The sequence below is a fragment of the Centruroides sculpturatus genome, unplaced genomic scaffold (genome assembly GCF_000671375.1).
Source record: "Centruroides sculpturatus isolate CEXI.00-Female unplaced genomic scaffold, Cexi_2.0 scaffold2158, whole genome shotgun sequence".
NCBI lineage: Eukaryota > Metazoa > Arthropoda > Arachnida > Scorpiones > Buthidae > Centruroides > Centruroides sculpturatus.
This window is the reverse complement of record NW_019386312.1, coordinates 25636-50809: the sequence shown is the minus strand read 5'-3', so window position 1 is coordinate 50809 and position 25174 is coordinate 25636. Positions and strand designations below refer to the sequence as shown.

Below are 25174 nucleotides of genomic sequence, written 5' to 3'. Positions count from 1 at the left end.
TGCAAATCATAAGTNAATTCTGAAAAAACAAAAATAATTTTATAATAAAATTTATGTAGAAAATCTCTGAATAGAATCATATTAAGATCAATTAAACGTATCAAAAGGTTTCTTCATTGATTACATAAAATGCAATATATCTATGCATACACTGATACAAATCAAACAGAAGTAAAATACTATCTAACGGTGTTAAAAGATAAAAATTGAATTAAAAAAAACAAATATATTTACAAGTACTTCTGATGATAAACCATAATCATAATTTTCAGGTAAAACAGAAAAAAGTATAAAAAAATAGAATAAATACAATTTTAAAGATTACATAAAAATTTAAAATTTCTAGAACTCATTTTAATTGAAATTACATTATAGTAACACTCCCAATGTATTATATATATTTATCCATACTTTTCCAATAAATAATCAACAGTCACCAAAAGTACAGGAAATGGTCGTAAGTCTTCTGGTTTCGGTGTCCTCTGACCCGCTGCTGATCTTTTGAATTCTTTAACTGTTTTTTTACTGTCCGCTTTAGGCCTAAAAGTTATTTGCTATTAATTATATTATTTTAATTTTAAACGTTGTTATGTAATTAATAATTACCTTTGTAAATGTTCTGTTCCTTTGCATACTTCAAACTGATGAAGTAAACCCTGTTTTTCTCTCCTAAAATTTAATTTTAATTATTCATTATAAATAAAATGAAATGTAATAAATATTGCAAATTTTAAATACAGTAATATAACATATGATACTTTATGAAACTAAGAACAATCATACAGTAAGTTGTTATAATTTATACATGTGATATATAAAATTCAATATAATGGTTTACATTTACAGAATTCTACATACTAAAAGTAATTTTATTAATATACATTTTATTAGTTCTGCCTTTCTAATAAGTGATACATACTATTTGTTTGAATATTTATGAAATTATCTTGATTTATGAAACTATAGAGCTAATTTATTTATTTAATCCACTTGTGGATAATGTCACGATAAATTGAAGTCACCGCCCAATTAATAAATCAAACAATCAAACAGATTAAAAATGCAAATAACTAGATACAGTATCTGGATTTGCTTGAGAAAAGAATAATATATTAAGTAAAGTTAATGTACTTGTATAAAAACACACATACAAAAATGTAAAATGTATATAAGAAAAGTATGTACAGTACTTATAGTAGATCCAACTAACAATAATTTTACATCAAGAAAATTCTAGTGACTCACTGACATGTAAAAATGGCAATTGTCATATGTCTAGTACTGCAAGCATTTCACTCAAAGAACAAAAAGACCAATTAAAAGCCAATGTCCTTCCCTGGATTATCTTGAATACATGTACAAAATTTCATAGAACTTGGTTCAGCTGTTCTCATATGATTCTCAAACAGACTTCTGGGAATAATTTACAAAACAGAGTCAATGGGAATCACTAAATGGATTTTCTGTAGCCATTATCTACAATGGCTTTAAGCACTTCTTTAAGGAACCAGCCATTAAACAGACACTTATTATTCAGGGAAAGCATGTCTCTGCTGTTATCTTTCTCTTACATTTAACAGAGACAAAAATTTGACATTTGTCTAGTTTTGATGTTCTTGCTATTAAGAGTACATTTTCAAAGTCTTTTTTCACCTTTATGATTAACAATGAATTGTTTTGTTTTCCTTGATTTCCAGTTTAATTTATTAAATTTTTAAAAAATTTGTGACTAATTAAATAATGAAAAAAATACTGTTAACAATAATGATAGCAATGATGCACCTGTGACATCATTGCTATCATTATTAAAAATTCTCCAAGCACATTAGTAAACTTGGACTTAGTTCAAAGATGACTGCACCCATGTACAACATGATCATTAATTTACCGGACAGAACAGATGTAAAACTGGATATGAGTGAAGACATTTATTATCAGATGATGGAAGGTAAGTAAAAACAGATTCCTAATAGTGTATAATTTTATACCATACAATTCAATTCTGATAATAGAGGAATGTGATGAATGTCATTATAGATGTAAATTATGCTAAAGAAGTGACTTTGGATGCTAATTCCACTGTTTCAGTTCACCCCAGTGTTGTTGCTAGTAAGTAAAATTTGGATTTTGAATGAAATAGTTAAAAGAATAAACCAAGATCATGAAGTATTTAGCACTGCCAGTCAGAAAATTTCAGAAATTGTAAACTTGTTATAAGTGCACTATATGCTAAATATTTTCTATCTTTTATTATAGAGAAACCCTGTGGCTTTCAGTGGCCCAAGCCAAGACAATACAATTAATGTAAGATATGAAAAAATTATATTTTTCTTTCTCTTCTGACTTTTTGGATAATATATAACTTCAATTTTTTTTTTTTTTTTTTATGTAAGAAGGAAACAAAAGGGAAAATTTCTGACTCCATTGATTTTTATAACTTTTTGGACAATACAATTAATTTCTTTATACAAGAAATAGGAAACTGAATCACCACAGTATACCAATATTCAGGTTATACTGCACTATACTTTTGACAAATAATTTATAACAACCTTCTTTAATTAATTAATATTCATTATAGTTATGGAGGATATCTGCAAATAAATTGAATGAGGAGGGATTTTGTCACCTCAGCACAGTTGACACCAAATGGAGGGGAATGAAGAAAGCATTTTAACTTGCAACTTTATCCCCAGCATCTCTTGCAGGATCAGCAAGTCATTTTATCACCAATCACGTCATGACCCAATACTAACAGCACACGGCAACTTCAGAGCCTACCTCTATAGGTTCTTGAGGAAGGGGAATGGTTTGTGCCACTGTGATACTAATGAGAACAAAGATCCAACGCATCTAATCTTCATCTGCCTGGTTCATTTATGCCATCGTGCAAACCTTCGTAAGGCTATTGTGGAACGAGGGTATCTTTGGCCCTGAGAACTATATATCTTTATAGAGGACCAGATCATCTATCAAGATTTCAAGACCTTCGTGAGACACCTGAAACTGACGGACTATACCACTACCAGCCCAAGTGGCACCTAACAAACAGCTCATCTCCTTGACCAACAGGGACCCCCAAAAAGAAGTCCTTATTGCTTCTTCTCAGTGCCACCCCTTCCTTTGCTAACTTTTAACAAGGTTGCTTCATCTGTCCTACTCCTCAGTTTTACTCTATGGGCCTACTTCTTCCTTGTAAATATAAATTGTTCTGCATGTGTAAACTATTGTTTATCCTTGTCTTATCCAACAGTCCCCCTTGCGGCTTATGTCCTCACCCTTCCACTTTCAAACCTCCAACTATCCCACCTTTCCAATTTTTCCTCAAATCACTCTCTCTCCTTCCTTCACCCATCTTTTTTATCTTTTAAGGCTACACCATTGAGTATAGCCTTTCTTCTTTCACATTTGTGCTGCTACTAACCCATATGACACCACTTTGTTTTCATCCTCTCTACACTTTTATGAGCTTGCTCATATCACATCAGATCAAACTAGGTGTCTGCCAAGCTAGGAAGCTAGCAAAAAGTAAACATACCCGAACTTATATACACACTCTTAGGGCTGCTTTAAACTCTTTTGATGCTGCTGGCCCAATTTATTTAGAAACAAATAAAAAACAAAAATTAGTAATGAGCAACAAGATGAGGCCTTGTAAAGCGTACATAGGACCCTACATACATTTTACAAACTATAATTGGCCATCTCCATGGAGCTGAACTAAACTCAGAGTAAGATTATGCATGTTAAATTAACGTACTGAATTTTATATGCTGTATAAATGATTAAAATAAAATTCTCAGTATCTTTTTATTAAAGCTCTACTTGGCATTACCTTTCATTCAATAATTAATAACAAATAGAGGCATTTTATAATAACAGAATTACCAATGTCTCTCTTTCGTCGGACACATGTCCATACAACTACCTTTCGTGTGTGCCGCCATTTTGCTATCGAGAGACTGTTGCCAACTAATTTAACGATATTTTTATTATTAATTTCTTAACCATCGATTTATAATTGATTTTAATTTACAATTAATAATTAGAAAATAATAATAATTAGAAAATTTATATGCTTATCTCAAATATTTACGAAAAAAAAAATTTTTTTTGAAAAATACAGTGACGTAACACGTGATGTCACACCAAACGAGAATGGACGACCTGTAATAGATTTCGGTGATAAAAAGGTAGATTAGCTTATTACATATAAATTAAATGTTTTTCATTTAGCTTTGTTTTATCGTCAAGATGCCTCAGAGTTTATTTCCAGCTTTGAAAAACGACGTTATATTAAGAGCAGCGAGAGGAGAGAAAACGGAGTATGTTCCTGTATGGGTGATGAGACAAGCAGGTAGATACCTACCTGAATTCCGAGAATTAAGGAATTATTTCGATTTTTTCCATATTTGTCGTACTCCCGAACTTGCCAGCGATGTTACTCTTCAGCCAATAGAGAGATTCGATTTAGATGCAGCCATTATTTTCTCAGATATCCTGGTGGTTCCACAAGCAATGGGAATGACCGTCGAGATGCTGCCTGGTGTGGGTCCGTCGTTTCCCAAACCTCTTGCTAGTCCTGCCGACTTGAATGCTCTGAAGAAGTCTGTAGATGTCGACAAGGAACTTGGTTACGTGTTTGATGCTGTCACGTTGACGAGACATAAACTCGGTGGCCGCGTTCCTCTGATCGGATTTAGCGGCTCACCCTGGACACTCATGGGCTACATGATAGAGGGCGGCGGCTCTAAAACCATGTCAAAATCCAAGAAATGGCTCTATCGGTGGCCCGAAGCCAGTCACGAATTATTGGGTATTTTGACGGATGTGATAATTAATTATCTGGTTGGTCAGGTGAAAGCCGGGGCTCAGATGTTACAGCTGTTTGAGAGTAATGGAGGTTATTTGGGACCGGAACAGTTCGGTATATTTGCATTGCCTTATATAAAAAGAATTCAGAGTGGCGTGAGAGAAAAGTTAAGAGATGAAGGTCACGAACAAGTACCGCTTATCATTTATGCAAAAGATTGTCATTACGCATTAAAAGATTTGGGAATGGCAGGATTCGACGTTGTTGGTTTGGATTGGACTATATCCCCAAAGAGAGGGAGAGAAGAAGTGGGTCCGAATGTCTCTTTACAAGGAAATTTAGATCCGTGTGCACTGTATTCTTCTCAAGAAGACATTGAAACATTTGTTAAAAATATGTTGGATGAATTTGGTACCCAACAATATATTGCTAATTTAGGTCATGGTATTTATCCGGATGTAAGTGTAGATAGCATGAAAACTTTTGTAGATGCAGTTCATAATTATTCAAAAGAAAAAAATAGTTCTTTAGATAACTAATTTTTCTGCATTCATAGACCATATTATAAAGTAAACTTTATCATGTAGGAAGTAATTTGTTTTTCAAAATATTTGAATATAATTATTGCATAATCGAGAATACATGTTTTTTGTAATGTTGTCGTCATCTTATTATTTTCATGCTTATCAATTTGTTGTATTTGATATAAACTTATAAGATTTTTATATGGATCATTTTAACTACCGATTATAAATATTGTTAGTATATTTATTTTAATTAATAAAAATTGATTTGTTTATTTAATTATATTTAAAATTTTTGGATATTATTTAATATTTATCCATTGTTTGTTTGATTCTCCAAGTATTGTTTTAAGTGCAAACAACTCATCTTCCATATATTTTTCTAAGAATCAAAAGTAAGATTATATTTGTAAAATGAATAAAGTAAATAGGTTTAGAAATAGGAATCCAAACAACTAATTCTTATTAAGAGTTATTTGCACTGAAAATATAATAAATGATACTATGATGAAATTATATGGTAAATGATAGCCAAGTTACTGCTTGAATAAACTGGTAAAGAAAATAAAAAATGAAAATTAATTTTATGTAATAAATGTTAATGGAAAATGTATTTGTTATTTTATCTAAAAAATAAAAGCTTTTTAAAAAATAATTTTGTAACTTATGTTCAAACACTAATTACTAATTTTTTTTTTGGATGTTAATTATATAAAATCCATTTTTTTACCAGTTTTAAATTTTAATGAATATAACTGTTTATCAACAGAGACTTATTTCTTTAGTATTAGTCTGAGCTAAGCAAGTTCTTAATACATAAACTCTATCAGTAATCCCTAACTGGTTACATACAACTTAAACTATAAAAATCTTTTAATCCAGCAGGAATTTTTTTGGAAACATCTTAAATGGTCATTGTCAAGTTCTAATCCTAAGCTTGATGACTGTTTTAAAACTGTGGAAAATGCTTATTCTCCAAAAACTACTGTTTGATTGCAAGTTTTGTGGTTTAAGTTTAAACTTTACACTGTAACAAATACTATCTTTGAAAAATATTATGGCATACTTAGAAATTATTAACTGCTCTGATAATTTGAGAAAGGATTTTAAGGTGTATGGAAAAGGGGGAAAAAAAGGTTCTGAAAAAGTATACAAAAAGGTGCAAAATTAGCCATTGATGAAATGCATTTATTCAGATCTAAATTAATTGTATAACATACTTTATCCAACACTATAGCAAATATCACGAAGTAAACATGACTTACTGGTCTTAACCAATTTGTTATACTAGATTTAAAGATAAAATTTCTATGGGTTTGAAAGTTGATGACACTTTTAACTCAGGAGATCTTTGTGTGTCAAGAAACTGCTCAATATCAACTGAAACCTATGAAGCATATCTTGTAAGCACTTGGAAAGGAGTTTGCTTGAAGTTGTAAATGTTTCCACATCCAGATTGGTCCTCAAATTTAATGCAAATTTGGCTTTGGTAAATCTGTCAAGGTTGTCCCTCACAGTCATCAACTTCCCTCTTCCTCACCATACCTTCTTCAAACTCTGAATTACATCAGGGAAATACTTTTAGCCATATACTGTGAAAAGTTCCAACTTTGGATCTTTGAACAATTGTTGAGTCTGCTTGATGGCTGCTGCATTCGTTGAATCTAGAGTGCACATGAAGCATTTGATTTTGTCAAAGTTTTCGCACAAAATTTGTGTTTTCTCTTGGCTTTTGTTATATTATCTTGGGTACTATTGGGACTACAATGATGGTAAAAATATCATTTTATAGCTCTTGATCTGATCTACAAAATAAGGATATGGGATTTTATGTAGCTGCTCAAGAAGAATGAAAATAATTTATTTTATTTATTTATTTTTCTGTCTAATCTTTTAAAAACAGAAAGAAGTGAGGGGGAAAGGTGCTTAAGTATCAAAGAAGAGGGAAAAATGTGCTAATTTCATAAAAAGGTGCAACATAGTGTGCTTATTTTGCTTTATTTCACGTCCCAAATTACATATCTTAAACTATCAATATGAATACAGCTATATTTTTGGAAAGGAGCTGCATCTTAGAATCCTTTCTCTACTGATAATGAACATTTTCAAATATATTCCAAAATCTGTGGAATGTCATTCTCTCCACTATTTTATAAAATCTCTATAGTTAAAACATAAATTGTAAGAACAACAGTTTCAAACTTAGAATGAAAATAGTTCATTTTTGCAAAATAATGTACATTTAAATAAAAATAAGATGAATTTTTTTAGACTTACAACTTTATATCCAAGTTAAATTGCATTATCTGCTATTTAATGTTTTGTATTCCATAATTAGAAACTTATTGTATTCAAATATTTCTAGTAAATAACTAAAGATTCATTTTGACAATGAATGAATTTTAATTTAGATATTTGGTGTTTAGTTTAGTTTTACCTATAAATAAAAATATGTAGAATGGTTATAAAATCTATAAGTATGCTAATTAGAAATTATCTGTTTGCTGCTTTATTTTTTTGCACATATTTTAATTTTTCCAAGTTAACAATTTGAAGTCAATACAGTCCTCATAGTTGCTTTGAGATCTTTGTTATAGGGTATATTTGAGTAATATTTTCTTTCACTATACACATTAATATGTTAAGGCTGGACTTTGAGGAAACAACATCAAACTGGTATCCATCATATTAAAATGTAATAAAAGAAATAAGTAATTACAGAGGATAGACTGATCATAACTTGAGACTACTAAAATCTATGATGATTTTTAAAATTATAAAATTGAATATGTAATGAGAATGAAAAATCTCTCAATGATTTTTTTAATTGAAGATATCCATTTTGTAATTTATTACAATATACAAATTATAATTTGGAGTTAATTTTAATTTTTAGATTTGATTTAAATAAACTTGAGAAATACAAAGTTAATAAATTAATTAGACATTACTGGTTTACAATAAGTAATTTTTACATAAACTGAAAATTTTGTTTGACTGATAATTTTCTGTAGCATTGTGAAAATAACTGCTATTGAAAGAAAAACTGTCAGTAAAAGTTTAGATTATTTTTGTTTTGAATGGTTTGTAAATAAAACAAAATGTTTAAATGAAGCAAATTGAACTTTAGTTGGTAATACAAAGAAAATTATAAACAAAAATCTTAATTTTCCTCAAATAATAATAATGTTATAGAAATTAGATGATTATAAATATAATGGTATAATTTCCCACATCTCTTAGTGTTTCCAGATTAGAAAGAAATTCATTCTCTTATACTAAAAAAAGAAAAGTAATAGCAGCTCTAGTAACACAATGTTTATGACAACATTTGCACTTTGATAAAATATTAAGAAAATGAGATAATATATTACATATTGCCTAGATCAGGCATGGCCAACATGCGGCCAGCGGGCCAGATCTGGCCCGTCTAATGAATTTATGCAGCCTGCAATTAATCTTTCAATATTAGCTACTCAAGTCTGAATAGCTTGATGAAAACTTCTGACGCCTAAAAAAAACGTCAACAACTTACTGTGCATTTAGAGTTAACCCTCCATTAAAAATCTCTTAAGTACAGCATAGAATGTTGAGAAAGCATGATAATGTGAAAAATGTATCTGTAAACTCTATGTACTGTACAATTTAGTCTCTACAGTGTGACTCCACATTGAGATCTCGCACCACTTCAAAATCTTCCTAGGGCAGTCTCTGGTTTGGCCCATGAAAAAAGTTTTCTTTTCAATTCGGCCTAGGGGGCAAAAACTGTTGGCCACCCCTGGCCTAGATGAATATGCAGTTTTTCAAATGATATTAAACAGCTATTATAATAATAATAATCAGCTTACTTCATCAACAGCCTTGAACTGAGATTGTGAAAATACATTACTGTAAATTTGTAAATAACAAAGATGCTTTATGAAATGTTATAGTATCATCAGAACAAAAATCCCAATATCAACAGTAGTTAGCTTCTATATAATGTATTAAGAAAATAATAATTTTCATACACAAATGTCAAACAGATATTGATAATGATTAATTTGGAATCTCAGTTGTAGCATTTGAAAATTCCCATGGTATAGGCTTTTATGTCTCCAAATTTTACAGATCATTACATATATTTATTTTATTTTAAGAGAAACTATAGTAAATTTCTAACTTTTATATCTTAAGGCAACAAATTTTGACATAAAAATACAATATTAAATATAATTGACACTAAAACATTAAGATTTATTATCATTGAATGTATATAAGTGATATTTTTATCTCTTGGAAATTCAGGAGTTTTATGATTATAGAATAATTTTATCAATTTGGCAAAAATGCTTTTTAAGCATTTCACCAAGAAACATGTTTTATATGATTACAAATTATTGAAAAAAATTAAGAATTTCAAAATGATATATATTAAAAGTTTATTATAATAACTGAAAATTTTAAACTACAACAATCAGATTGAATATATCATGATATAGGTTATATTTGCATTAAAAATGTCTTTAAATAAAAATTCAAATAAAATGAAAATCAAATTGTAAGGTTAAGAAAAACAGAAGTTGAATTTTTCAAATAATTACTATATAATATAATTTATTTCTAATTAATTATGACATTGCTTTTGAAATAACTTTTTACTGAAATATTGCTGAATAGTAATATAAAATTATTTAAATTATTATGTGGTCTAGCAGAAAAAATGCATTAAAAAAATATATAATTTAAATATTCATTCATTTCCTATGTTACACAAAGGCTTGTATAATAAATTTATAATATTTATTTACTTTTAAGACATTGTAAAATAACTTGGATCTAGAATTTAACTTACATCTATAAGATTTGATAAGAAAATTCTGAATGTTAAAGAAACTATAAATATTTTTTAATCTAATATTTCACAAAAATATTCTATTTAATCATTAAGAATGCTGTTTATTTACTTGTAAGACTACTTTTTACTGTAGATAGCAATCACGATAAAATAAACAAATGATGTTACTTTGGACTCTGACGTTAAAAACTCATTTATGCTGAACAAATATGTCAATTAATGTTTTAAAATTAGAAATCACTTTATTATATTTATAAAGAAAAATAACAATTATATTTATTATTAATTAAATGGGTAAGAAGAGAAAATATTTTTATGATATTGACATATCACCAACACTTTTCACATAGAAAGTTTTGAATATTTTTTTATTTCATATTTAATTAAGTAATATGTTTTAATCTTAAGTTTGATAATTATAATAAATGAGTAAATTTTATTATATTTATATATTTAGTACATGAAACACAATTAAAACTTTTGTTCAGTTACCAATATTGCTTATAAAAATTATTAAACTACACACCAACCAATGCCGAATATCATCGGGCTAGAAACAGATATAATATTAATAAATTATGAGACAATTTGGCCATAGAGTTAGGCATTAGGCCATCAAGATTTAGGCCGTCTTATATAATTTATATAAGAAATTTTTAATAATTTTTAAACAAACATCATCACTAAACCCGATGGTTTAGTGATATAACAATAATTAGACATTTTTATTAATTAATGTATAATTTAAATGTTCAATATTGAGGATTAATAGTTAAAAAATTAATTAACTCAAAATAGTAATTTTATTAATGCTTTATCTATTTTAACAGACATCATCAGGTAAAATACATAAAAAGCAGAACTAAAATTTTAGCTGAAGGTGTCAGAAACAGATTAAAACATTAGTAAAATTACTATTTTAATATATATTGTAAAGTCTTTGTAAATCCGCACTTAAAATGTAAATTTTAATATTGGCGGTAGACTATCACACAGCTTTAGCCAATGATTTCACTTTATTCTATTACTATAGATGCATTAAATAATAGAATAAAGTGAAATCATTGGCTAAAGCTGTGTGATAGTCTACCGCCAATATTAAAATTTACATTTTAAGTGCGGATTTACAAAGACTTTACAATATATATATAACAGCAGTCATAAGAAATTTAATTAAAATTTACTATTTTAAGTTAATTTGTGTTGATTTCAGGTACTGGTCTTCATTTACATGAGTTCTTCCAATTTTTAGAGTACAGTAGTTAATTTTACTAGATAGTAGATTCATAATATCAAAAAATATTGAAAAATGATGTGTTATATCTTATTTGAATGTTTTAAACAGTTAAAAAAAGTTAGAAAATATATGTCAAATATATTACATTATAGTTTGGAAACAAACTTGCAATTTAAATTGAATGCAATAAAACATACAGTAAAAGCAATATCATTTTTAAATTATTAAATGAGTAAAATCAATGAAACAATATTTCGAATATAAATAAATAAAATTTTTCAAAGTTGATTATCTTTTGTTTATTGTATTATACAGACAATTTAATTACAGTAATTACTAAAATATTTTTAAAAATTTTATGCATATAGATGATTAGTTCTAATATGAATATGTATTATTAGGATTTTGAATAAATGACAATAATGAAAAATACTGTAAATCTTTATTTTTGTTTTGTTTAGAGCATTTAAGTAATTCATTTTTAGCAACATTTATATTTATTACATATTTTAAAATGAATTTTTTAATTAAGCATTTTGTTTGATCAAACAATGTAGCATTTTGCTGAAGTGAATTGTGTTCATGCCTTATACAACTTTTATTTACTTGACAACTGATGAAGATCCATCAACTGTCGAAAATGTTCTTGTTCACTAAGTAACTTGCTGGTGTAATTTAAGATGGGAATGATTTTCATCTTGACATTTTTTCTCCAGTTCCTCAGTAATTTCTTTACTACATTGCCTTTTTTCAACTTGAGAAATGAATAAAGTTATTTTGTACTGAAGTTAGCTATAGTTCATATTTGCTTTATTTTTCTAATTGTATTATATTAAAAAGTATTTATCTGATTTTAAATTATGTTTTAATGAATTTGGCACAGTGTTCTTGAGAAATTTTAATCCTCATAATGAGCTAGCTGCCTTTATTTTATCATGACACAAGATCTAATATGAGTTTTGACCAATGTTTACAACAATAAAATATTCTAATTAGTGTTGTGAGATTGAAATTCCCATATATTCTGATTTGTAAAGCTTGTATATTTGTTTCCATTTTTTTTTTCCTGCATCATTTTTAATGTGTATTAATTTATTAGAAATAGTATCATTTGCTCTAATGTCATTATGCAGTTTAGTGAACTTTCACATTTACATTACGAATCCTTCCGTAATTGATCACAATTTTATTTTTTTCTTTTACTAGTTATTAAGTTTTGTGCTTGTTTATTGTTTTAATTAACTTTTTATCTTACCATTAAGTAAAGAAACATCTGATAATTTATGTATTTGCTTCTCTCATTTCATATTAGTTCCTCTTATGTTGATGAATGACTTAATCAACAGTTTTATTTTATGTTTATTTAGAATTATTGGTTGATAGGTAAATAGATGTTTTGTAGAACTTTAATGACCAGATTATGTTGGAATAAGGGACAAATTTTGACAATGAGAAATAATGGATAATCTTGCTTCTTTTTATGAGATTTGAATTTACAAGAGAGTTTCAGAAATGTTCATAAATTGGGTAATACTGTATATAAATTCAGTTTATTGTATAATGTAAAATTAATAAAGAATAAAGTAAATCTCAGGAGGAACCCATTGTTCCTCCCCAAGAGTTACCAAGATTTACTTTATTTTTTGTTTCTTTTCTTTGCTTTTTACATTGAAGCAACTATATTGTAGTCTTAGCACAATGAGATGGCCCTTCCAGTTCTCCTTTAACATTTATGCAGATGCTGAATTACTTGAAAGATGTCATATTTTAAGGTATAGCTGGAGTTTCTGCTTGTATTTTAAATGTATTTATTATTCACTCTTAGGAAGATATAGGAGGATAGTATAAGCAGAAACAAACTTGTTTAATGAACATGATTTTAGTGAATCAATGATTTATTAGTTGATCTAAATTATGTTTATTTTGTTCTGAGATAAAATCCTGTACATATTTTTATACTGTATAACTCATTTTTCAGCTGTTAAATTAAAAAAGAGCAAACAAAATGATTTAAACTCAAGTACTTTCATTGATTTTTCAAGTAATTTTCAAATATTTGAAAAATAAAAAAAATAATTTGTGCTTTTGTTAACTAATTTAACATCAGAAAAATGGAGTATGTAATATTTAAATAGTAATATGTGATATATTTGTAATGACTTTGCTGTATTTGATTGATTCAATCACAATTTAATATATAACTATATAAGCTTGATTTTTATACAAATTTATTTTGATGAAATAGAGTAGGCATAAAATTATGATAATAAATTTCACCATTGCAAATCATAAGTGTCATTTTGAATATATTATTGATATAGTTAATGATTTTATATATTTAATATAAAATATAAAGTTTAAATTTAGAAATTTTGAGTAATATATATTATTTATTTTTACAGAAATGCCAGGTAAAGAAGACTCGGAATGCTTTCTTTTGATTTATGGTAGTGAAACAGGAAATGCTAAAGCCATTGCTGAACAAATTAATGATAAAGCAAAAAAATACCAACTTGTGGCCAAATTACATTGCTTTAGTGAAACTGATAAAAAAGTAATTTTCTTACATTTAAATGAAGATTTTTCTAAAATGGCATCTTTTTATTCTTTATCAAATTTATTTCTTATTTTTTTGATATTTATCAAGAAATAAGAGATAGATATAGTTTTTAGTAAAACCAATGATAATTTTTATTGCTAGTTTATAAATTCCATATCATTAAGAAATACTTTTTACATTTTGAAATTAATATATAATTATGGTGGCCAAACTGTGACTCATGAACTGCATGTAAAGTAGTATATTATGAAGTATAGTATAAGCAAGGATCATAAGTTAACTTGAATTGGGATAACTTGAAATTGCATTTACTTGAAGTCATTTTCTTTTTCCCGTTGTCTAGTGTAGGGATTTACATGTTAAATTAAACTGGTTAAGTCAAATTTGTTGAAAGGTTTAGCTCAAATGGGGTTTTGATACAGCATTTTCATAAACTCTCTGAAATTTTAATTTAAATAAAATAATTAATGTTCATGTATCAAAGAAACTAATCAGAAATGTTCTATAAAGTGCAGGAACCATGTATTACTAAAAGTAAACAGTGTCAAGTGAAGGCAGGCAGGAAGATGGCTTCCAGACAGCATGTGTTAGAAGGATGCTCATATATTGGGGCATGTGCCCCTTTTACACCTGGGTAGCATTTTTTCTTAATCCCCATGGGGCCCCAAATTCTGTTATAAACAAACGATAGAAAATTCATGACTTTCAGCCTATTCTACAAGTATAAAAAACTAATGAACTATATTTGTCATGTGTAACTTTGTCATATGTTGACCGAAACTTGGTCTTGAAAACAAGTACAGTTGGCAGTTATAGTGTGTGTACTGTAACTGCCATTCAAATCTGCTTTTTTTCTGAACAGTGTTTTTGTTTTATCTGATTGATTGGATTTCTCTGGCTAGCTGATATAATAAATAAATGGATTTTTGATAAATTAATTTTAAAAAATGATTATAGTCTGATTCTAAGTAAAAATTTTAACCTTTGTAGCAAAAATTTAAAAATATAAGAATAGTATAGAGTAATATGTTTGTGATAAAAGAAGATAAAACAGATTGATCCTAGGTGTAAATTATCACAATTTAAAAAATCCTTAGTAAATACTTAGGAATGAACTGATCAACCATTCAGGAAGGCATTTGTTGGTAGCGTATTTAACCTTAACTATTTGGTTATGCATTTTTGAGTTTCTAGACAACCTAAGCAATTTACATTGATACAATAATTCTATGTAATAAGACCCATGGAAATATTGTATGGATAGTTTATTATGGGTCACTAATAAAACAATGCACAAAATCTTGATTTTTAGCTGACCCTCCATAACTCAAAACTTTTTAACACAAAGTCTGAATTTTTTCCCCAACTAATTTGAGTTAATCAGGTTCCTCTGTGCTTATACAGTTTATTTTTATAAACTTGTTACGTACTACTTACATATAAATAATATTTTTGTAAATTTTCTGACTATTATGTAGTGTAGTATATGCAGGGATTGTAAGTGTAACTTACAACTTACTCTAAGCTTTCAGTTGCCTGTTTAAGGTTACATTCATAAAGTCAAAAGAGTTAAATGATTGTTTACCTAGGCAGTCATAAAGTACTAATAAAGTAAAGTCACAATGATATTTACTATAGAACAATGATAATTATAATATTTTAACTATATACAAGTATAATATAAATAGATGATGTGGTTTTCATAAGTGCAGTGTACAACTCCTATGTTGACAAGATTTGGCCACTCCTCATATATAATTAGTACAGTAAGACTCCGCTTTACATGGGGGATGTGTTCCTAGATGACAAAGTGCTAAAAGAAACAGTGTTAAATGAGGTCATTTTAACATAGAGTAAATAGGGATAGGGAAACGTGATCAAAAATAAACAAATTTTACTTTAAGTTATTTTTATATTGATTTACATAATAATATATGTTAAATAACACATAAACATATGCACACACAAATGTAAAGTTTACTTTTTGTGATGAAGGTGCTGACTTTTCTGAAATTTTTGTTTTTTTTTTTTTTTTTGCAATAAAGTCACAAAGTTTCATTTGTTGCTATTTTCTTTCCTTAAGCAAATATCGGTAGCAGAAGATTGCATCCAAAATGCCTTGTTTTGCTTTTGCACTCCTTTCAAAATCTGGATCATTTGCTACAATTTGATCAACAATTTCAGTTATCATTACCAAATTTTTACTAAGGAAATCTGTAGAGAAATTTTTTTGATTCTTCATTTTCAGAATTTATTTTCCAGTTCTACATGAATTCCTTGTTCTGCCAGTTCTTGAAGGTCGTCATTGGTAAGACTCTCACCAAATATCTGCAGTAACTCCTCAATGTCCTACTCGTCTATATCTCCTAGTTCTACTGTATAGATTAGGTTGACAATTTCATCAACCTAACGATACAGCAATAGACTCTTCTCGTTGAGACTTCTTGGACCTTTAGCCATAACTTCTTCCACACTTCGTTTGTGCATTTATCGGTTAATTCTTTCCAAGTGAAGCCGATATTGCCTGTGGCATCCATGATGTTATATTGTTTCCAAAATTGCACCAAACAAACATAGATTTAAAGAAAGTATACCTTTTTGCCACCTGCTTCTGATTGGTTCATATTCATAAATAATCCTATTATATATGAATCAATGAAATGCCACGTTAATTTAAATCAACATAAATGTTGAGCTTTTTTTAGGCTTTGAGCAGACTGCATTATATTGAATTGGCATTAAGCGAGGCAGTGTTAAGTGGGGTCTTACTGTATTTGGATTTTTGGCTATGAATTCTATAGATTATAGAAATGTAGAAATTATTTATGAGCTCTGAACAAATTTTTATTTTAATAAATGTAAAGTTTTTACTGAAAGAATAAGTCACTTTAACATATTTGGATCATTTGTGATAAAAAGTATATTTTCACTAATCTTACCATTTGACATGGTACAGCATAGACTGTATGGCTCTTGCACCAAAAAACACCAACCAACCAACCAATAAAAAGTATAAATAGGTAATAAATCATTTAAAACATTGAGAGAAATGCTACAAATAAAATTTTCTTTTATTGTTTAATTACCAAAGCAAAAATTTTATATAACTTTCTGTTTAAAATGTTATAAATAAAGTGATTTCTTTAAGAGTTTTGATATTTATAAATTATAGATTACCTTATATCTTTGGAAAACTAATGTAATTTGGATTTAGCTTTGCACATACTGTACATATATAATAAAGAATTGGAGTATTTAGGTAACTTAAGCAAAAAATTAAAATATATGAAAATTATTTATTATGACATTGTCACAATGCTGGGTGGAAATTTAATTTATTTAATTCAAAATATATATATTCTCTCCACCTCGAATTAGTAGTGGGCCCCTGTACATCATACTTTTTCTTTAAGATAGAGTTGTGCTGGTTATTTATCGAACACCTTTCAGAGAAAAATTTTTGAATTGAAACATGACTTCTGGTTTGCATTGAAAGTTCATATATAGTTAATCGGGACCTCCTGCCTCTAAGGTTTCTGTATCTGGTCTTGTCTTTCATCTATCCAACTTTGTTCTTGAGAAGATTAAGGAAAGCCGGATGGACAACAGTGAGAATTTATAATTCTACAATTTTTTCAAATTGCAGCCCAACTACTGTTAGTCATTCTACTAAATCAAGTTTACTCAATTTAACTAGACTGTTGTCTCAAACAAATTTTGGAATTATATAGCTGTTTTTTAAACTCTTTTAGCTCAATACTAGGAAGATCTTTTCCAGGTCTCTCATAGGTTTGAGTGGTGATGGATGGGACCATCATATTTGGAACAGATCATCCATGAATTTCTGGGATTTTTCTCATTTGAATTTGAACCCATATTTCCCAGACTGGCAGGGCTGATACTTTACTGCCTCAGCCATCCAGCCAGCAAGGGATTATATATGTTCAAAACAGTTAATTATAACACAAAAGATTGTAATTTTAATGTTGTAAAGTGACATCAGATTTATGGGAAAATGTACAATACTAATAAATAATTTATGAAAATTTTTGTTTAAAGTGAGCAACTTTCTAAAGCATTATTGCCAGTGAATTTATCAACATCTTTAATTAATTATATATTTTTTCTAATATGCTTTAAATAATGAACAATAACTAATTTATTATGTGCTCCTTGTAGTTATAAGTTTAAGAATTCTTTAATGAATTGTTTTCTTATTCTTTGTTACAGTTATTGTAAAATGGTATCAAGCTATAAAAACAGGTAAAAAAAGATCATTCAATACAGATTTACAGTATTTACACAACAGAAAGCTTGTGCTTGACATACTGACATAATAAACATTAATTAAAAAATTTAGGTAACAGTATTAAAAAATGGCAATGAAGAATCTTTTTCAGATAACATTTTTTCTACAATATTAAAGAAAATATATAAATCTATAAAACATATTCACTGCAGATGACAAAATATTTTGAATTTGAGTTTTTTTTTCATTCTATTTTATTATTATGTGTGTCAGTGCTCTATTTTATAGACTAGAAAAAAAGAGTTTTGTAGTATAAAAACTAGAGTTGCTACAAAAAAAAATAAGTTTTTAGATAGACAAAATTTTGAAAATGTTTGTTTTACTGTACACTTTTTAATGCTATATAGAAAATTTCTATATGATATAGTGTAATGCTATAGTATTTTCAGAAGAAATTTGTTTTTTCTGAGAATATTATAATATATGGTATATACTGTATATAAATAAATAACACATTATTAATTCTTATTATACAGTGGTGGCCCAATGAAAAATTTACTTGTGAGGCTTGATGACATCAGTAAGGAGTTGTAAATACTATCTCTGAAGTTTATATAAGTGTTCAAGATTTAAGAATTACTTACAATACATAACGAGAATAATAAGCGTGACAGGCTTACAGCATAATTGTGTCTGCTACTTTCAAGTAAACTTTTTGTTCTAACACCTAGTACTTGTACAATATATATTAATTAGAATACTATTCAATTAAGAATAAAGTCAAATCTTTTTCAAGGAGATCTTATGTTTGATTTTATGCTTGATTGATTAATTGCAATATGGAATTATTGTTCCCTTACTTTTATCACTGAGAATATACTAATTTACTATGGAATGTATAAACAGTTACAAATGTCTTAATTTAATATTTATTTATTATTTTTTATTTTTTTGATATTCATTACTGTTATTGTACATTATTGACTTCATTTTAATATCATTTCATACTTCTATATTAAAAAATATGAACATTTTCTCAAAATTTTGTAGCTAAAATACATAAATGTTGGTTTTTTAAGAGAGTTATTGCTAATTTTGCAATTTTGTAATTGAACTTTTTTCTGTTTATATGGATAAAATTAGAAATTGCATTATCATCAAAAATATTTTATAGATCAAAGGCATATTTGCATTCAGATGACATTAGCATATTAATTTATGAAATCTATATATTTTTTATTTTAATCATTGTTTATTCTACAAATATTTATATAAATTAATATTTGGAAATTTCAAAGAAATTGCAAAAGTTAAAAATAGCATTGATTTATATTTTTTAATTAATTGTGATGATGAATATTTTAGAGAAATAAAATTATAATAAAAAATGTTGGTTTCAACGATTAGATTTTTAGCATTTTTTAAAATTTTATATAATAATGTTTATTCTGCATATTACTTGCTGAAAATTATAATACAACTAATCTACTATAATAGTCATAATAATGCCTTGACATTATTACTTTGTTCCTGGAAGCACCTTCCATTCCCCCCACCACTGCAGAGTGACTTTACAATCACACTGTATAATGTTACAATACTATCTTTACTTATAAAAGTATAATTCAGACACAGATATGCTAGTTTTTTAACTCACTTTCTAATGTAGCAATAATTTACCTGGCTTGATGACTGAGGCAGGTTGGGACCTGGAATGAAATTGGGGCAATCAGAAAAATGGCAAAATTTTTTTGGAATGGTCTGTCCCAGATACATCAAGCCCTATCCCTCACCATCTGGCTAATTTGCTATGTGCCTGGCTGAACCCTCTTAGTGCCCACAGGGAAGAGAGTTCAAAAAATGTAGCAATAATTTTTAATGAATGTTTTGCAGATTAATGCATAATGAAAAAAGAAAAGGCATGCACAACATAACATTTTCTTTTATTGTATTGAAGTTTTACTCTATTAAAATTTATTTTGATTTAGTAATTAATTAAGTAAATAAACAGAACAAATTATTTATAATAATAATAACTCTCCCGTTGTCACCATCTCATCATGGTGGGAAAGCCCTGTAATTTTACTGATCCATAGAGCAATGCAGGCTGGAGCACAAGCTCCAAGCAGGGACTCCCATGCCAGTTAGGTCCTTTGTTACATAAAGCAGTAACTCTAGCAGACTCAAATAACACACCATTAAACTTATACTCACATCATATGAACATAGACAACATATAAAAAGCATAGACACCATTAAGCAATTGTGTGCTCAAAAGGCAGTCCATGGCAGACATCCCTATGACCTGGTCCAGGATTTTGTTGACAAAACTGCATCAAACAGCTGGTTAGCTGGTTAGCTGTTTGACGCAGTTTTATCAACAAAACTTGGGGATGCCTCTTTGGGAAGATGGAAGGGTCCAGCAAATTCTCTGGGCTTGCTTAGCATGCACTGCATGCTTAAGAGAANCAATGAATGTATAAATATAAAAATTTTTATAATAATTGCTTTCAGATAGTTAGGCCTCTGAATCCCTATGATTGATACAATGGTTCAGTAAGCTATATTTATAAATTTAACTAGTTTATCATTAATAACACTATTTGATGGCCAGATGGTTAAGGTAGTTAAGATGTTAGTCGTCAAGATCCAAGATCAAATCTGGACAATTAAGCCCAGGAATTTTTCAGGGGTTTAATTGTCCATCCCAGATAGGCCTCAGGTCTCTCCCATATCATCTGGTATTGTGGGTCTTGCAGAATTTGTAATAGATATGAAAAAAGCCTCTTAGTGCTAACAGAGAATCAAAAGTGATTATTATTTAATAAAATAGATTGTGTGTTACTAATCAGTTACTTGATAACTGATTAGTAACACACAATCATCTGGGCTTGCTTAGCATGCACTGCATGCTTAAGAGAACGTTTTGACTGTCAATATACTTTTTATATGAGAACAAATTTTCCAATAATAATTTATTCTAATGGTTAAATCATGCGAGCGATCGAGTTCCCATAAGCGTCGCACTGACTTAAAATGGCTAGCCGCCAGTGTAAAAGCTAACACAAATGATAAAGTCATTTGAAGTTTACATGAGAGTTGTGCATGTAGATTTGCAAGCAAACATGGAGGTTTGCTGCAGCAAACAAGTGTGTGTGCATGATGTCATTCAGAGCATTTAACATGGCCAGAAAGCTTGAAGTACCCAGTCAGCATACATGTATTGTGTTCAGGGGCAGATTTACTTAGAGACTTAGAGATTAATAGAGATTAATAGGGCTTAAGCCCTGGGCCCCCAGTGTCAAGGGCTCACAAAATTTGAATTATCATCATAAATTTTTAATACTTTTTCAAAATAATATATTTCATGTGTAGATATAATGGTCTTTATAATAGTCCATACTTTTTTATTCACACCAAATAATATATCTGCCTATTGTTTAGTGCTAGAGATAAAACTTTTGGGCATGCTGAAAGTTATAGTCAGGATTTGCCTTTGGGAAGGATTCATGATTGCTATACAGGATCAGGTCATAAATACTAAAAACTACAGAAAATACATACTCAAAGATACAACACTCACAAATGACACTACAGAAAATGTCACATCACTTCTGGTTGCAAGCTCTTGGCACAGACAGATTATTTACATAGACATAATCAAGTAACAAACATAATACACCAAGATCTTGCAAGCAAACACAAATTATTAGACATTCACGAATCATACTATAAATACATTTCACAGACAGTATTGGAAAACACCACACACAAAATGTACTATGATAGAGCAATAATCACAGATAAAACAATTTACAACAGGTCAGACGTCACACGCATTGACAAACAGAATGAAGTTACATACATTATAGACATATCCATTCCAAACACTCACAATATACAAAACACATTCACTGAAAAATTAGCAAGTACACAGAACTCGCCCAGGAAATAAGGCATCTGTGGAGGATGGAAAGGGTGCTTATTGTACCTGTTGTTCTCTCCTGTACAGGTGTGATACCACACACACTACACAAAAGCCTGGGAACATTACAATTGAATAGAAATACATACATCACACTACAGAAGGCCACTATATTGAATACATGCCATATTGTTAGGAAATTCCTGAATACAGACACTGACACACTTATTTAATTTTAGTTTTTGGTTGCTATGCCTTGACTCTGGTCCAGCATAGTACACAGCCATTGGTGTGAATTGAGTATAACCCACTAAACCCAACATAATAATAATAATATCACTATTAAAATAAAGTGGAATTTACTACAATATACTGTAGTTTTAATTTGATTAAATAATTTATTTTATTTAATATAAAAAATTAGATGAAATAATTTGAAAATGAAAGTCTAGTTGATTTTTAATATTTCTAATCATTTTTTTAAAAAAAGCCGATGATATAATATCAGTGATTTAATTATTTTTTAAAATAAAAAATATGATTTATATCATTGAAAATAAATTTGGTATTGATAAATTTTATAATAATTGATAAAATGATAATGAAAAACACAATATAATGATTTAAGATTAGATTATCATGAATAATTATTGATGAAGAAGGAAATACAATAATTATATTGATAATTGCTTTACAGTTATTATTTCTAATTTATTTTTATTTGTCTACTTGGACATTACTTATTAATAGGACTTTACACTGGTGTTTAAAAATTGACACAATAATGAGAGTTAGTTCAGAAAAATCAAATTTTCTTTATTAACTAACTCTCATTATTGTGTCAATTTTTAAACACCATTGTAGTCTTATTAATGAGTAATGTCCAAGTAGACAATTAAAAATAAATTAAGGCAATACAATAATTGCAAATTGAATTTTTTAACATTAGATTCTTCATTTTGTATTATTAAATAAGTAAAATTAGATATTAGTTAAAAATTACTTTAAAATACTTAAGCATTGTAAGGATATTGGTAAAAAATAATTTTTTTTACTTTTATAAGGGAATTTTTAAAATCTCAATATAAAAGATGCATGTTCAGTTTCTGAATAAATAATTATGAATTAATTGTAATTACTATAATTATTTATGACTTGATATTAATGACCCGATATTATGTTGCAATTTGAAAAAATTGTAGACCTATAAATTCTCACTGTCGTCCATCTGTCTTCCCTTAATCTTGAGAATGGATTTAGATAGATGAAATATAGGACCAGATATGGAAAGCTTAGGAGCAGCAGGCCCCAATTAACTATATATGAACTTCCAATGCAAACCAGAAGTCACATTATTTCAATTAAAAAGTTTTTCCCTGAAAGGTGTTAGTTAACTGGCATGACTCCATTGCTAACGAAAAAGTATGAAGTAAGGGGGCAAGCCACTACTAATTTGAGGTGGTGAGCATGTATTTTAAATTAAATAAATTGAAAATATGATTAAAAATTGCAGTCCGGCACAACAAATAATTGCTCATTACAAATAATAATCTAGAATTAGTAAAATTAATTTGTTTTTATGAATTTAAAAAGGGAACATATACAAAATTTAAATTAAAAGAATATATCTATATACAAGTAAAATTTAAAATTAACCAATGAATGTATAAATATAAAAATTTTTATAATAATTGCTTTCAGATAGTTAGGCCTCTGAATCCCTATGATTGATACAATGGTTCAGTAAGCTATATTTATAAATTTAACTAGTTTATCATTAATAACACTATTTGATGGCCAGATGGTTAAGGTAGTTAAGATGTTAGTCGTCAAGATCCAAGATCAAATCTGGACAATTAAGCCCAGGAATTTTTCAGGGGTTTAATTGTCCATCCCAGATAGGCCTCAGGTCTCTCCCATATCATCTGGTATTGTGGGTCTTGCAGAATTTGTAATAGATATGAAAAAAGCCTCTTAGTGCTAACAGAGAATCAAAAGTGATTATTATTTAATAAAATAGATTGTGTGTTACTAATCAGTTACTTGATAACTGATTAGTAACACACAATCATTTGCAAAATAGATTTAGATATATTATTTAATAAAGATAATATGCATTTTTTTATTTAAAATTAATCAGAATATATTATGTGTTGTCTGAAATTTTGATTATAATCAATAAATATAAAATGTAAATTGAAATAGTTTTAATATATTGATAATAAATAAAACATTTTAAATTTAATCTAAAATTCTTGTCATTTCAAATAGTTGAAATTATATTATTTACATTTAATTATATACAGGGTAATTCAAAAGCGATGGATAAATCTTTACGGAGTGATCAATTATTTAATTTACAGTAAAAATATTAATATACTCTTGTCTAATTTTCAAAGATAACAAACAGAGTTACAGAAAAAAGTCTTTATTTTAAATCAGTTTACTATTAAATTGAAAAGATTGGCTGAATTATCAAGCTATTTTTAGACTAAGTTAACTTAACTAAACCTAAAAATATGGAAAATTTCCTGAGGTTTATGACCTGGATCCACAGAGTGGTAGCCAGACACCTTGGTCATCTATCCATCTACATAGATTTTTATTTTACAGTAGAGTCTTGAAAACTCGGCACTCAATAACCCAGCAGTTCGGATAACTCGGCCACACCCTGGCAGGGCAAAAAAATCCTTAGTTAATTCATTTTCATTATAGACAGCGTTATGCCTCATAAAGTATTTTTCTGAGGTCTGTTTTATCAGGTAAATTACTGTACACAGTGTATTTATTAATTTTCATTTTCATGTAGTAAAGGCTCTATGCCTTCATAAAGGATGTACTTTTCCTTTGTTTAAGGATATTTGGGCAGTTTATTCCCTGTTGTATTCTTAAGTAAACAATACATACAAGTACAGCACAGTATTTTCTGAGGAAACACTCGTACTTATTTTTTTAAACCCCATTCCCGATAACCCGGCATTTTCACAAACTTGGCCACCCTTCGGTCCACATTAGGCCGAGTTTTCGAG

The 25174-nt window shown here is 28.3% G+C and overlaps 3 protein-coding genes across 3 annotated transcripts in view; 2 read left to right on the top strand and 1 right to left on the bottom strand.

The window, feature by feature from the left end:
- Positions 1 to 374: 374 nt before the first annotated feature.
- Positions 375 to 3956, bottom strand: LOC111614503 (SAC3 domain-containing protein 1-like). The gene is made up of 3 exons (XM_023355878.1): positions 3889 to 3956; positions 607 to 669; positions 375 to 540 (listed from the first exon to the last, which is right to left on the bottom strand). Exons 1-3 carry the CDS (start codon positions 3945 to 3947, stop codon positions 402 to 404), a joined length of 261 nt encoding a protein of 86 aa, XP_023211646.1. The 5' UTR covers positions 3948 to 3956; the 3' UTR covers positions 375 to 401.
- Positions 3957 to 4142: 186 nt separating this feature from the next.
- Positions 4143 to 25174, top strand: part of LOC111614502 (methionine synthase reductase-like) — a gene marked incomplete at both ends in the record, with an annotated part of 46618 nt that continues 25586 nt past the window's right edge. The window contains 2 exons of the mRNA XM_023355877.1: positions 4143 to 4193; positions 13814 to 13822. Coding sequence (XP_023211645.1) covers positions 4143 to 4193; positions 13814 to 13822 — 60 coding nt within the window. The remainder of the gene's footprint in view (positions 4194 to 13813; positions 13823 to 25174) is intronic.
- On the top strand, positions 4144 to 5968 carry LOC111614501 (uroporphyrinogen decarboxylase-like). Its single transcript, XM_023355876.1, has one exon. The coding sequence runs from the start codon at positions 4255 to 4257 to the stop codon at positions 5350 to 5352; it is 1098 nt and encodes a 365-aa protein (XP_023211644.1). The 5' UTR covers positions 4144 to 4254; the 3' UTR covers positions 5353 to 5968.

Excerpts from the sequence above, each read along its gene's own strand:
- LOC111614503 (XM_023355878.1), bottom strand. The coding sequence starts at position 3,947 with ATGGCGGCACACACGAAAGGTAGTTGTATGGACATGTGTCCGACGAAA. Across the intron at positions 670-3,888 it reads CCGACGAAAGAGAGACATTG|GAGAGAAAAACAGGGTTTAC; the intron begins GTAATTCTGTTA and ends ATTAAATTTTAG. Across the intron at positions 541-606 it reads GGAACAGAACATTTACAAAG|GCCTAAAGCGGACAGTAAAA; the intron begins GTAATTATTAAT and ends AATAACTTTTAG.
- LOC111614501 (XM_023355876.1), top strand. The coding sequence starts at position 4,255 with ATGCCTCAGAGTTTATTTCCAGCTTTGAAAAACGACGTTATATTAAGA.